Source organism: Ambystoma mexicanum, chromosome 8 (assembly GCF_040938575.1).
Source record: "Ambystoma mexicanum isolate Mex_15411 chromosome 8, UKY_AmexF1_1, whole genome shotgun sequence".
Classification (NCBI taxonomy): domain Eukaryota; kingdom Metazoa; phylum Chordata; class Amphibia; order Caudata; family Ambystomatidae; genus Ambystoma; species Ambystoma mexicanum.
In genome coordinates, this window is record NC_090929.1 from 1081271566 (window position 1) to 1081284313 (window position 12748).

The following is a 12748-nucleotide window of genomic DNA, read 5'->3' on the forward strand; positions in this document are numbered from 1 at the left end:
ACACCTTCACGAAATTCTACTGCGTCGATCGGGATTCCAGGGAGGAGTCCAGGGTCGGCCAAGCAGTGCTGCGCAACCTGTTCGCCTGAGGTGAGCCTGGTGAGGAGGTAAGATGCTTAATGTTGAGTTTGATGTAATGCTTAATGTTGAGCCTTTGCCACCTCCCGTGGTTGTGCATGTGTGTACTGCTATGTATTCTTTATTCATGAGCATGTGAATTCATGCCAGACCCCATGCTGGAGAAGGAACAAGTTACTTACCTGTAACTGTTGTTCTCCAGCATGGGTCTGGCATGGATTCACATGCGAACCCTCCCGCCTACCCCTCTGCGGCTCTTCACTTGGTCATACTGCCACTTCACGAGCTTCCAAATCTGAAGATGGCTGCCAGAGGCGGTGCTTAGGTAGAGGGCAGTCATTGGCTGTGGTCAGTATGACGCAGAGACCAGTGATTGGTTATTACTACGAAAGACAGATCAGAAACGAAACTGATACTGGTTTTTTCTTTACCGAGGATTCCCAGCCTGACGACGGGGAATATTCATGAGCATGTGAATCCATGCCAGACCCATGCTGGAGAACAACAGTTACAGGTAAGTAACTTGTTCCTTAGCCGCCTTAGAGTCGTACTCTGGTCACTTGGATTTACTGGCTGGTATATTGTTTCTCGGTGGCTGATGCATGTGCCTGTCAGACTGGCACTCTTCTCATCTGCCCCTTTTAATTGAGTGATTCTTTTTCAGGTGGTTCTCATGCTGACAACAGACCTGGATGGGGATGACGAGAAGGATAAAGGAGCTCTGGATAATCTCCTTTCCCAGCTCATCGCAGAGCTGGCTATGGACAAAAAGGTAACCTTCAAGGCTGGTTGATGCAGGAGTTTTGGGTAGGGAACTGAATCTTTGTCACGTAAGATGAGTGATGACACTGTGGGTTCAGAAGATTTCCCCGATAGACATTTGTTGACCAGCCCCACTTTCATGGAGAGGTTTTGCAGAACCTTACGGGCTGGTTGGATGCTTGACCCCTCATGATTTACAGGAGATGGCTCCCTTAGCAACATTTAAAATATTTGTGTCCAGAGTTAAACTCGTTTGCCCTTACTACTCTGCTTTTTCACAATATTTTCTCATCGCCACTGCCCTCTCATGTTATTCCCTCCTTTGCTGCATTCTTCATCAGGATGTTTCTAAGAAGAATGAGCGCACAGCTCTGAATGAGGTGCATCTGGTAGTGATGAGATTGCTCAGCGTTTTCATGTCCAGGACCAAATCTGGATCCAAATCTTCCATCTGTGAGGTAAAGTATTGCTCTTTATCTGAAATATGTTTCCACTCCTGACATTGTCCACCCATGGCAGGGGTCTAGTTCTTTCCTTTTTATGTTCCTTAATTCCCCCGCGCCCCCATATTTAGTTTGGCTCAATGTTTAAATGTTTATATTGTATGTAAGAAAAGCTATTCCAAAATGTGATTCACATGTTTTTTGTATGATCCTCTCTCAGACGAGCATACCTGTAAAATGACAGTGATACTATTGCAAAGGGAAAGTATAAGGAAGGAAGAGGGTTTTGGTCGAACTGCAAGTCTAGGTAGATTTTGGTTTCTTTGCTGGCTTTTGTAACATAGTTTTAACAAAGGTAAAATCTCTTAATTGGTTATAAATAGACCTGCAGCGTATTCACCTCCTTTCGGCTTTTCATATGCAGGCTGAGTGTTGGGCTACTCAGGCTTTGCCATTGGGAGCTTTACTAAGTATTTTCCATGTGCTGGTAAATGGGAGGCGGCCACTGTTAGGGGTATCCCTACAAAATGTCCCCACCAAAAATATCGTCGTACATATGGCCGTTTGTCTCGCCATAGGCGATATTTTTGGGGGGATAATTTGTGGGAGTGTCCCCCGCACATTTTAAAATAATGCAGGGGTTGCGGGGGTGTCCCCCGCAGGGTCCATGGGTCAATATCGCCGCAAAATTATGGTGATATATTTGTATTGCGATATTTTTGTGGGGATATTAACGATTGGAATCCTGTTAAGAGAACATTTTCTTTACTGCACCTTTCCTTCCATGTTAATGGACTCCCAAACTTTTTGTTTTTATTTTTGATACAGACTCGTACTTTTTACAGTGCAGTGAAGCCTTAAGCTACACTGCCCTATCGTTTGCTCATCTGTTATGCGGAAACTGACATGTCCTTTAGGCTGTCAGTACTGGGAAACATTGTTTCCCTTAGTCTTGTGACTTTGTTACTACCTTTAGTAACTTGTCATCACTTGTGGTAACTTTTTTACCATTGTAAAATGCATTTTACAATGAAGTACACTTTTTGTTTTGCCCTAGACTAACACTCAAAGGATTTTTGCTGAATCTAGGTGCTGCTGGTGGCAGCAGTGACTTTTTACCATTTTGTTGTGCTTTTCGTTTTAGCCTTACTGCGTTTACCGCGTTTAGCTATTAACTGTGGCTAGTGTCCAGACATGGCCGTACCATAAGGTTTTTCGCTTGTCCTTTGGCCATCATGTTCTTTAGCCTTCTTCCTGACCTTTTAGGCCAGGAAAAGCCTTATAAGGACTTCCAGTGCCTGGGAAAGGGGGCTATTGAAGGCTGGGACTGGTAGGATGTGGGCTGGGACTGTCTGAAAGCAGTTTGTGGATTGGGACCAGTGTCTGAAAGCAGTTTGTGGATTGGGACCAGTGTGTCTGAGTGGTATGCATGAGTGTTCCCACCAGTGGTCCTAATTGGAACACTGCTGAGTTTTGTGTGTGGCTAATCCTGCTATTGGCTAGTGGGAGTTGTCTCTTACCTGACTTTTAACCCTACACCCATTCTTCAGAGATCCTTGAGTAACCTGAAGGAGTGTCCAGCTGTCAGACCGGTGAAGAGAACGGAGACCTGACCGAAGGAGGCTTGGCGACCAACTTCTGCTGCTGTCCTGGTGGAGCCCTGTCTTGCTCGTGATCTTCAGCAGTCCTGCGAGGGAGCTGCGACCCGAGGAGTGGAGGGAACATCCATTCATGATATCTGCTTGGTACCCTGCGAAGAAGAGCCTTCGAAAGAGTACCTGGACCGTCATGTGGCTGACTAGCTCTGAGTTTGTGCTTCCGTTATCGCTGTTCCGAGTTTCGACCTGGAACTTGGGAGATCCTCAGCTTGTCCTACAGGACTCACCTCAGCAAAATTCTGGCGTCCTAGCTTTAAAGGGACCCGAAATAGGAGGGAAAGTCTGACTGCGACAAGTGAGGCCCTTTGCATTGCCGTTCTGCGGTGGCCACTGTCCTAAACGGCTTACCTAACACGAGTCCAGTCCTGAGAGGGGTCCTACATCGAGTTTTGCTGCATTCTTCATCCAAGAGTCCTTGCACCAGCGAAAGACACCAACTGGAGATCAGCTCGAACATGCAACCCCTGCAAATCGAGAACTGGGACTGTCGGCGGGAAAAGCAACCACTGACCTTCTTCCATTGACCTGCCAACTCTGGGGAAGAATCGGAGTACGGGGGGTAAGTTACAGATATTCTTACCTGCCCCTAAACTCCCATTTAAAAGTTTTCCTAACTTTTAGAAAACTTTTAATATACTTTGGTTTTACCATAGCTTGCTGGTTCAAGCATTCCAAAAGTTGGGAACACTTCTATTAATTATAATACATTGGGCCTCATTACACGGTAGGCGGTAAGGGTTTACCGGTACCGGTATTTTACCGGTACCGGTAAACCCTTACCGCCTTACTACGAGGTCCCTTTGCGGGTTGGTACATTAACGCCTGCTTTTAGCAGGCGTTAAAAAACGAACCCGCAAAGAGACCAGGGTGCTAATTACGGTACCGCAATTTGCGGTACCGTAATTAGCGCCTTCCCCATTCCCATTATGCCCTATTGGGCAAAAATGTGAATGGGGAAGGGCAATGGAGGAAGGAGGAATTACCGCCTTCCCAACCTTGGAATAGGGCGGTAATTCCCCTTTCCTCCAAGGTGGTACCGGTAAATTACCGGCATGAACCATGGCGCTAATAGCGCCATGGTTTACTGCCTACCGTGTAATGAGGCCCATTGTCATCTAACCCTTCAAACTGTTCACTTGACCCCAGAGACCCTACCTTCATTTTTTCCAGCTTCACAAACTTTGTCAGAACTTTCCTGAACTTTTGGTCACAAGGCCCCAGACAATTTAGGAAAGGACAATTGAAGTTAGGGTTAACTCTCTGTAGACTATTGGTGCATAATACAATAAGTAATTTCTTTTACAGGTGTTTGATTTGTATTATGACCTCAACCAGTGACTGTATATATGTAATCTATTATTGGTGTTGTTGTGTGATATTTCTATGTGTTACTAGTCACTTTTTCATAGTGTTGTTTGGCCATAAATAAATACCTCTCTTTTTATACATACTGTCTAAGTGTAATCTGTGATTCCCAGTGTGTGTACTCTTTGTGGACCCTTTACAAGCTCACCACCTCCTGAGACTTTGCCTAGACCCTTGTCTCTGCTACCTTGAACTGGTTTGGCTACAGCTCCCCGGAGTTGTCCCTGTCACAATACAGGTTGGCCTTCTATACATCTGTCTATCAGGCCAGAGTATAGAAAATCAGTCCTAACATCCACAAGATCTCCCACTGTATCATTTTTCTGTGCGTCTGTTAAAATGGATTTATAGAATCTGGCCTAGTGGACAGATGCTAGGAGGCCACCGTATTTGTAATGAACAAGGAACTCTGAGAGGGTAGCCAAAAGTGGAGAGCAGTCAAGGCTATTTTCAGGAGAGTGTGAGTGGTGTCAGCGGCCCTCAATGAGTCCATACAATATAATGCACAATAATTCAATTTAGACAAGTATGTATTCAAATACAATTAGTTCATGTAGGCCTTCTAAAATGAAACTAGCAGGTGATATTATCGCACAATACTCAATAATAAACATAGATACATTCACCATAGGTTCATAAATGCATTCTGATAACTTATTCAACATAGAAAGTAAGTATAATAATGCAGTATATGATTGAACCAATTCACAAGTGATTTCCCCGATTGAAGCAGTCTGATTCCTAAGAAGAATGAGGCCTTATGCCCAAAAGTCACAGGACCCACAATGCTTCTCGGCAGAAGGAGTCTTAATGTGCTTGTTTTGGTGAGGGAAAGAAATACTCTTCAACAATTTTACTGAGGCAAGTAAATATTCTGTTATATTTCTTGAGTTACTCCCCAGGTTCAACAGCCAAAAGGCAGTGGAATGGAAGGTTAGGAGACAAAGGGAGTTGTTCCAAATGTAATCCTATAGAGCATAGGTGGGGAACAGGTGCACTGTGTTTACTTACTCCTCCCCCCATTCCCACCCCCAGCCCACCCTCCGAATCAGATTTTTCCAGGTGACTTGGTAGGTCTGCTGGTGGTTGGATTTTCCACCATTGGTTCCAGTGATACATGCCAAGGAGCGGCAGGTGCAACGATTCTTCCAGTCAGGCACAGCAGCAAGATGCAACCCCTGACGATGATGATATGCAAGATTCACTGATGCAGGTCTCTTCAAGACACTTCATAGGACAGGGAATGAGAGCTCCAGCGACGGTCTACGCGCATGGGCGACGACAGGTGTCCCCCCAGTCACAATCACAGATGCTGCTCTAGGACAGGATCCCTTGATGCTGGGACGCCGACATCCGGAAGCAAGGCAACTTATACCACAAGCTCGCTGTTAAGCGAACAGCCAGGCTGATACTCAAATGGCGTGATGCAGGCTTGTTCTTGGGTACAGTGAATCCCCAAGAACCCCAGAAAGGAATGTCCACACACTGTTTAGTGATGAGCCTTTTTATTACTACCATCAAGAATAATAAGTGAGGCAGGTACATACAAATAAATAACTCGCTTTGTAATAGAATTAACGTAATATATACAGTTCTATGTGGTACCACTGTTACCTTTAAATTCAATTGTAATGCACCAACTGCTGACAGTTGTTAAGCATTTAAATTATTAGGCAAGTGTTAACTTCATAATACATTAATGTACTGTAGAAAGACATGTAATAATTAGAAGATAGGCAGGATGCTTTTTTAGATTAAAAAGGCAACCTGGGCAACCTGTAAAGAAAAGTTAAGGTGTATTTTATGTTGTATATTACAGCCCAGTCCAAATATGTTAGTTAATAGTCTGCCTCTCTTTCTGCAGATCCCACTATCCCATAGTACCTGGGAAGCCACAGGAGAACAGGATGCAAGACAAGTCTGGGACCCTTGCAAGATGCTCTTCCTCGTCACAGTACCTTTGGTGCCTTGGCAGGCAAAGTGGTGGAGTTTCTTGGCTTTACTCAGTCGCCTCGAGGATGGACCCCTCCCCTCCCCTGCCCCCTTGGAAGGAGTCCTTGCTGGGATGTCGGTGTCGAGAAGAATCAGGGAACCAAGCAGTTGCAGGAAGGAAGCAATGCAGGACCTTTGTGATGGTCTCCGATGTCTAGCTGCTATGCCTGCTGTGGATATTCCTCGAACGTGAAACCTGCTTTGGACCTCGATAAGACCAGGCTAAGAAGATAAGAACCTTGATGGCGTTGGATGAATTTCGTTGGTAACGCGTGCAGTTGCAGGAAGGAAGCAATGCAGGACCTTTGTGATGGTCTCCGATGTCTAGCTGCTATGCCTGCTGTGGATATTCCTCGAACGTGAAACCTGCTTTGGACCTCGATAAGACCAGGCTAAGAAGATAAGAACCTTGATGGCGTTGGATGAATTTCGTTGGTAACGCGTGCAGTGGCAGAAGTAGGAATAAGGTTTTGGGATTTCGTAGCTTAACACCTTTCGTTTCTTCGGTGCTGCAGCAGCAGAACAGACCTCAGTATGGCTGATGGTGACCTGAACACGACCACTGGCCTCGACTGCCGACCCTCACTAAGTCTGGACCCTCGGGACGTCATCTTCAGATTTTGATGGCGGGAAACCCACTAGTGGACACTCCTGCAGACAGCGACCCTGGATCTTCTCTGGCGTGAAATGTGGATGGATGTCGTGGCAGAGGTGCCCCTAGAAGTTGTCCTCAGTTGTTTTGAAAGTTTGCAGCTCCGGATGTCAGGCAGCACTATGCCATGGTGTATCCGCTCCTCTGGACGATACTCAGCAGTTTGTCTTCCAACGATCACAAACACTCCTTCTGGACCCTTGGCGACATGTATGAACTTCTTGGCTGCAAGATGTTCAGGCACTCCTCTTCTGGACCCACGAAGATCCCTTCTCTAGACGGCAGGCACATGGGACTGGCTTCCAGGTCACTTCGGGTGAAGAGGAGCAGATGCACGATCTGATGTCCCTCATAACTACGGAAGGTGCCACCTATCCAGGTCCTCTCTGGTTCAATACTTGAATCAGCACGGCAGCTTTCTAATTGGATGAAGAGATGCAGCCACAGACCACTCCTTTCAGCTGGATTCCAGGATGAAAGATTAAGAGGACTTGAGCTTCTGCTCTGGTTTCTTGTTACAGCTTCTGCTCCGGTTTCAACTTCAAGCTTCGGACAAGGAATTGAGTGTGAGGCCCCCTATTTTACAAAACACCCCCCTTTCACTCAGGCTGAACCAGGCTCAGCAAATCACACACAGGTGCATTCATGCAGGCAGCACCCAATCAGGCTCACAGGCATTCAGGCCATCCACCAGAAACCAGACACCAACAACACAGGATGTGGATTGGGGGGTACTTCCCAGCCTTTGAGTCGACTACACTTCATTGATTACAGTTTCCGTCAGGGCTGGCTCAGGCATTGTCACACAGCCAAAACCAGACATCCACAAAGCAGAATGCATATTAACTACTCACGCCATTCATGCAGTCTCCACCCCAAGGGTGTACCCACAACAAGCAGCCGCTGGGAAGGCTCCAGACAGACTGGCAGACAACCCCAGAGCATATATGGTCATTCCACCTAACAGCCAGTCAGGGGAAGGGAACAGAGCCAGGGCTTTACAGGATTTTGGGAAACAGGGTAAGGCAAAGGAAACTCCGAGGCCATCAGTGGCCATCTTGCAGGGCCTGGGTATTCCAAAAAAGGATGACTAGAGCCACTGCCAAGTTACCATATAGCTGCCACCAGTCACTACTCTGCTCTCTGGGCAGCACACATGTGCCCAAAAACATACACATGGTGTGCAGGGTTGTACCCCCTACTCATGGGTGCCTTAAGGGTATCCCATGGGTCTTCGTCCACCAAGAACAAAATGAAGAGCTGCACTGCAAGGGGTCCAAACTGGACTCCCCTGGGCAGTAAATGAGCAGAACAGAGTTTAAGGAGGTATAGGACAAGGGCAAGGAGGCCCTGTACATCCAATGCATTTCCTGCATCATGCTGGCGCCCACCAATGTTTTGGTTGCAACTGCAGAATGGCAATGGTTTTGGTGAGGTAGCCCACGAGAGAGTTGGTCGGTCCGCCTGGTGTCCAGGGACACGTCTGAAGGCTGAGGACGGCTGGATCCTCGAAGACGTCGAGACTAGTTGGTCCCACTAGTTCAAGGGCTAAAGTACCGCTCAGGGTCTTCGGAGATCAGGTAGTCCAACAGGGCTTTACCGAGCCAGAGACAGGAAGGGGATGCCATGCCTCTTCAGGTGTCCTTTTCGGATCTTCTGTCAGCTGTTGCTCTATGAGGGATTCTTGGCTCCAATGCTGATCTGAAGAAATGGCTGCAGGGGTCCTCTTCGGATCCAAAATCCAAGCTGGAAGCAAGTCCAACCCCCACCAATTGTAAGGATCTGCACCATTCAAGCAGCCAGTAGTTGCCCAATCAGGGACAGCTACTGGTTTTACTCATGCCCTACACCTAAACTCTCTGGGACCTCGGGTGTCAAATAGGACTAGACAGTCCCTCTCTCTCTCTCACTCTCACTCTCACACTCTCTCACTCTCTCACTCTCTCACTCTCTCTCTCAAACTCTCACACTCTCTCTCTCACACTCTCACACTCTCTCACACTCTCACTCTCTCACTCTCTCTCTCTCACTCTCTCTCTCTCTCTCACTCTCTCGCTCTCACTCTCTCACACTCTCTCACACTCTCACTCTCTCACACTCTCACTCTCTCTCACTCTCCAAGGGGGGGGGGGGGGCAAACCCTGCTCCCCCTGTGAGGCTAGAGAGGTGAGCCCGCTCTGCAATACCGTCCCCAGGAGTAGAGGCAAGTGGAACCTCACTGGGTGAGACTCCCATTCCTGTGAGGAACTCCCTAAAATCAATTTGCATGATTGCATACATGGCACTATCTAATATCCAAAATGGTGTCACGTCCTGAGATGTGGCTGAAGCGAAAATTCTCAAGCATGGGGTCTGGCATGGATTCACATGCTCATGAATATTCCCTGTCGTTAGGCTGGGAATTCTCTGTAAAAAAAAACACAGTATAGCAGTTTTGCTTTATCCTAAAAACTGCTTATGTCCTCGATAACCCATCACTGTCCTTTGGGGTCATGCTGCCCCCAGCCAATGAGTTGTCCCCCTAAGCTCCACCCTTGGTGCCCATCTTCAGGTTTTTACTGCACATTTCGGTGTTGGGGGGAGTCTTGCATTGCTCCTCGGGAATTGTGATTGTTTTTTCCTTCGATCCTTTCATTGTCGACCGTCGTGGTTGACTACCGGCAGCAGGGATCAGTTCTCGGCAAAGATTGAGTTCCATTGTCTGATCTTCTCATGTTTTCGGTGGGCCCAGGCTTGGACCTACATCTCATCTTGACGATGTCCGACGTGGCCAAGGGAAGTCTCTTCAGGGCCTGTGAGAAATGTGGCCTGAATAACATTTATGTCGAGGGTCAGTTCCTCAAGACTATATTGTCTCCATCCGGACCATGATGAAAACGCATGCGAGATCTGCCATGGCTTCCTCCCCAAGATCAATATCGCAGGTTGGTGCCTTTTCTTCAGGAGGAGAAGGCCTCTGGCATGGCCCACGGGTGCAATCATGTCTCGTCGAGTACCGGCTGGTCCCATGAGCCTGCTCCCTCTGAGAATAAGAGGTTGAGGTCATTTGAGGATGCCCCTTCCCAGGGGATCCAAAAGAAGGCATAGCACCATGGAGCTGTTCCCACGAAGGTCACCACTTCGAGGGGATTGGGTCCTCGGACGTATTCCATATCTGTGACAGGTAATGTCCACAGCTGTGCTGCTTCGGAAAATCTTCGGCTCCTGCGTCGATGACGTCGATGCGCCATCCTCGAGGACCTCCTCCAACGGCCGACGTCACCCGATGTGATAAGTAGGACGCCCATAGCCTCAGTTCTGTTTTTTTCCGCAAACGTGTTCGCTTCGTGAATCTCGGTATGCCTCGACTCTTTGGAGTTTGCTGTTTTCTTCTCGGTTCGTTGAACCTGTTCGGTTTTTTTGTGAAGACCTGTCCGTGGCGATGTCTACTTCCTCTTCAACCCTGCATCCGGGCTTCAAGAAATGCGGGGACTGTGGGTCCAAGATGTCGGTCACGGACTCGCACAACGCCTGCCTCTGGTGCCTCAGGGAGGCCCACGATACGGACGACTGTGTCGACTGCCAGTCGCTCACGGCAAAGGCCTTGCGGGAACGCAAGAAGAAGCTGTCGGTAGGTCGGGTGTCTAAGCCCCGGAAGTCGAGGTCTGCGGGGCTTTCGACGGATGACTCGAGAAGCGACTCTCCATGTCATCGTCGGAAGTCCAGTGGGTCTCCTTCCAGAAGTCGGTCTCGCTACTCCTCTGCCTCCTCGAGGCATTCCCTGAAGCGCCGGCATCGGTCGCCTTCCCCGTCCTCTTCCGAGGACTCCGCCCGTCGGCGGGTCGCTTATCCCTCCATGCAAGCGACACCAGAGGAATGGGCTTCCTTCGGGAAGCAGATGCTAGCGATTCTTGAATCGCAGGGCACCGGTCCATCCGTGCCTCCGAGTGGGGTCGGTCGGCACCGGTCAAGAGACACCGCTCGTACGCCTTCGGGCTCGGGTGGTCGGCACGGCTCGCAGGAGAGGTCCCGCTCAGACAAGGGTAGCCGTTCTCGCCATGCCCGTTCCAGGTCCCGGTCCCCGACGCACTCGAGACCGTGTGATCCTGTGCCGTTTTCGAAGAAGACGTCGACGCCTGTGGCGCTGAGGTCGTCGACGATTTCTCTCGAGGCTCCGCCTCCGAGGGGGCCGTCGACGCTGTCGGCACCTCGGTCGTCGAGAGACACGCTTGGAGCACCGGCTTCGAGGCCTGTGTCGACGCCGTCGATGCTGGCGGCGCTGCAGCTGACGTCTACGCCGATTTGCTCGACGTCTACGCCGATTTGCTCGACGTCGATGCCGTTTCTGTCGACGCCGTTTCTGGCGACGCCGGCACCGACTCGTTCAGCGCCCTCGACGCTTTCGAGGCAGTGGTGTCGGAGGGACTCTGGGTAAGGTCAGGCACAGCTTTGGTCCCCAGATGTCTTCCTCTCACTGCCTGGAGTACATTTCAGAGGGTGATGAAGGCTCTGATGGCTTGGTTCTGGTTACGGTACCAGATGAGCTTATCTCGGGCCATAGCCAGTTTGATGACCTGAGGCAGTCACTGCATGATGCCAGTGGACTGGACACCTCTCCGGAGGTGGAGTTTTGTAGGCCGGAGCCTGGCACTCATGCCGATTCTTCATATTGGCGCCTTATGTCTCGCGTCACGGAGTACTTGGGTTGGTCGGCTCCCCCAGGGGAGTACGTTCAGGATGATCTCACGGACATCCTTGATATTGGTCCCCCACTGCCCCGGTATTGCCGTTTCGTATGGCTCTGCAATGAAGGGTGGCAGCGGCTTGGACTGCTCCGGAGAGTGTCCCGGCAGTGGGCAAGTCTTTGTCGCGAAAATACCGTCCATCTAGTAGCGACCCCTGCTACTTGTCCAGGCACCCCACTCCGGAGAGTTTGGTGGTGCAAGCGGCTACGGCCCCGGCAAAGCAGGCGCCGTATCCTACCATCCCTCCGGATAGGGACGACAAACGTTTTGACGGCTGGGCGAAGAAAGTGTTTTCTTCAGGGGGTATGGCTCTTCAGGCGGCCAACTCCATATGTGCCTTGTCTCGTTTCACACACACTCTGTGGAACTGTTGCATTAGCGGCTGATTATATTCCCGAAGGGGGTGAACGGGATGGTTTCCTTGCTATGGTTCAGGATGGCAAGGATGCCATGTGTGAGGCCGTACAGTCGGGTTTGGACATGGCAGATTGTGTCAGCCGGTCCATGGCGGCGAGCACCGTAATGCGCAGGTTTGCGTGGTTGCAGAAGTCTGGGTTCGCTCCTGATGTGCAGTCCCAGCTCCTCAACATGCCCTTTAACGGTGAACATCTTTTTGGCAGCAAGGCTGACGAGAGCCTTGAGAGGTTGCAGACCTTCAAAGCTGCAGCAAAGTCGTTGGGCGCTGCAGTTCGACAACCTCCGCCTTTTCGTCCTAGGGGACAGCAATGGAGGGGAGGTTCCTTTCGCTATTACTCGTCCTTCAGTAAAGCGAGAGGAGCTAGCAGTCAAAGAGGCCACCGTAAGAGTGCCAGAGGTGGAAACAAGGGTACTCGAGGTGCCAAGGCCGCTCGGGCAGTTGCCTCTTTGCCTTCAGGCAACGCCGCAGCCGCTACCACTCAGTCATGAGGCCAGGTCCCATGGTTCGCCGTTCGGGGAAGGCTGGCGCAGCATCTTGTAGAGTGGCGAACCATTACTTCAGATGTGTGGGTTCTGGAGATCATAACCCACGGCTACTGTCTTCCCTTTCGCCATAGGCCTCATGACAAGGACGCTTACTTCCATGTGCCGATCCAT

General features: G+C 49.7%; 1 protein-coding gene across 6 annotated transcripts in view; it reads left to right on the plus strand.

The window, feature by feature from the left end:
- The window catches only part of UBR4 (ubiquitin protein ligase E3 component n-recognin 4), a 2945062-nt gene that overhangs the window by 1886947 nt on the left and 1045367 nt on the right, over positions 1-12748 (plus strand). For all 6 annotated transcript variants that reach the window (XM_069611069.1, XM_069611071.1, XM_069611072.1 and 3 more), the window contains 2 exons: positions 743-850; positions 1182-1298. In XM_069611069.1, coding sequence (XP_069467170.1) covers positions 743-850; positions 1182-1298 — 225 coding nt within the window. The remainder of the gene's footprint in view (positions 1-742; positions 851-1181; positions 1299-12748) is intronic.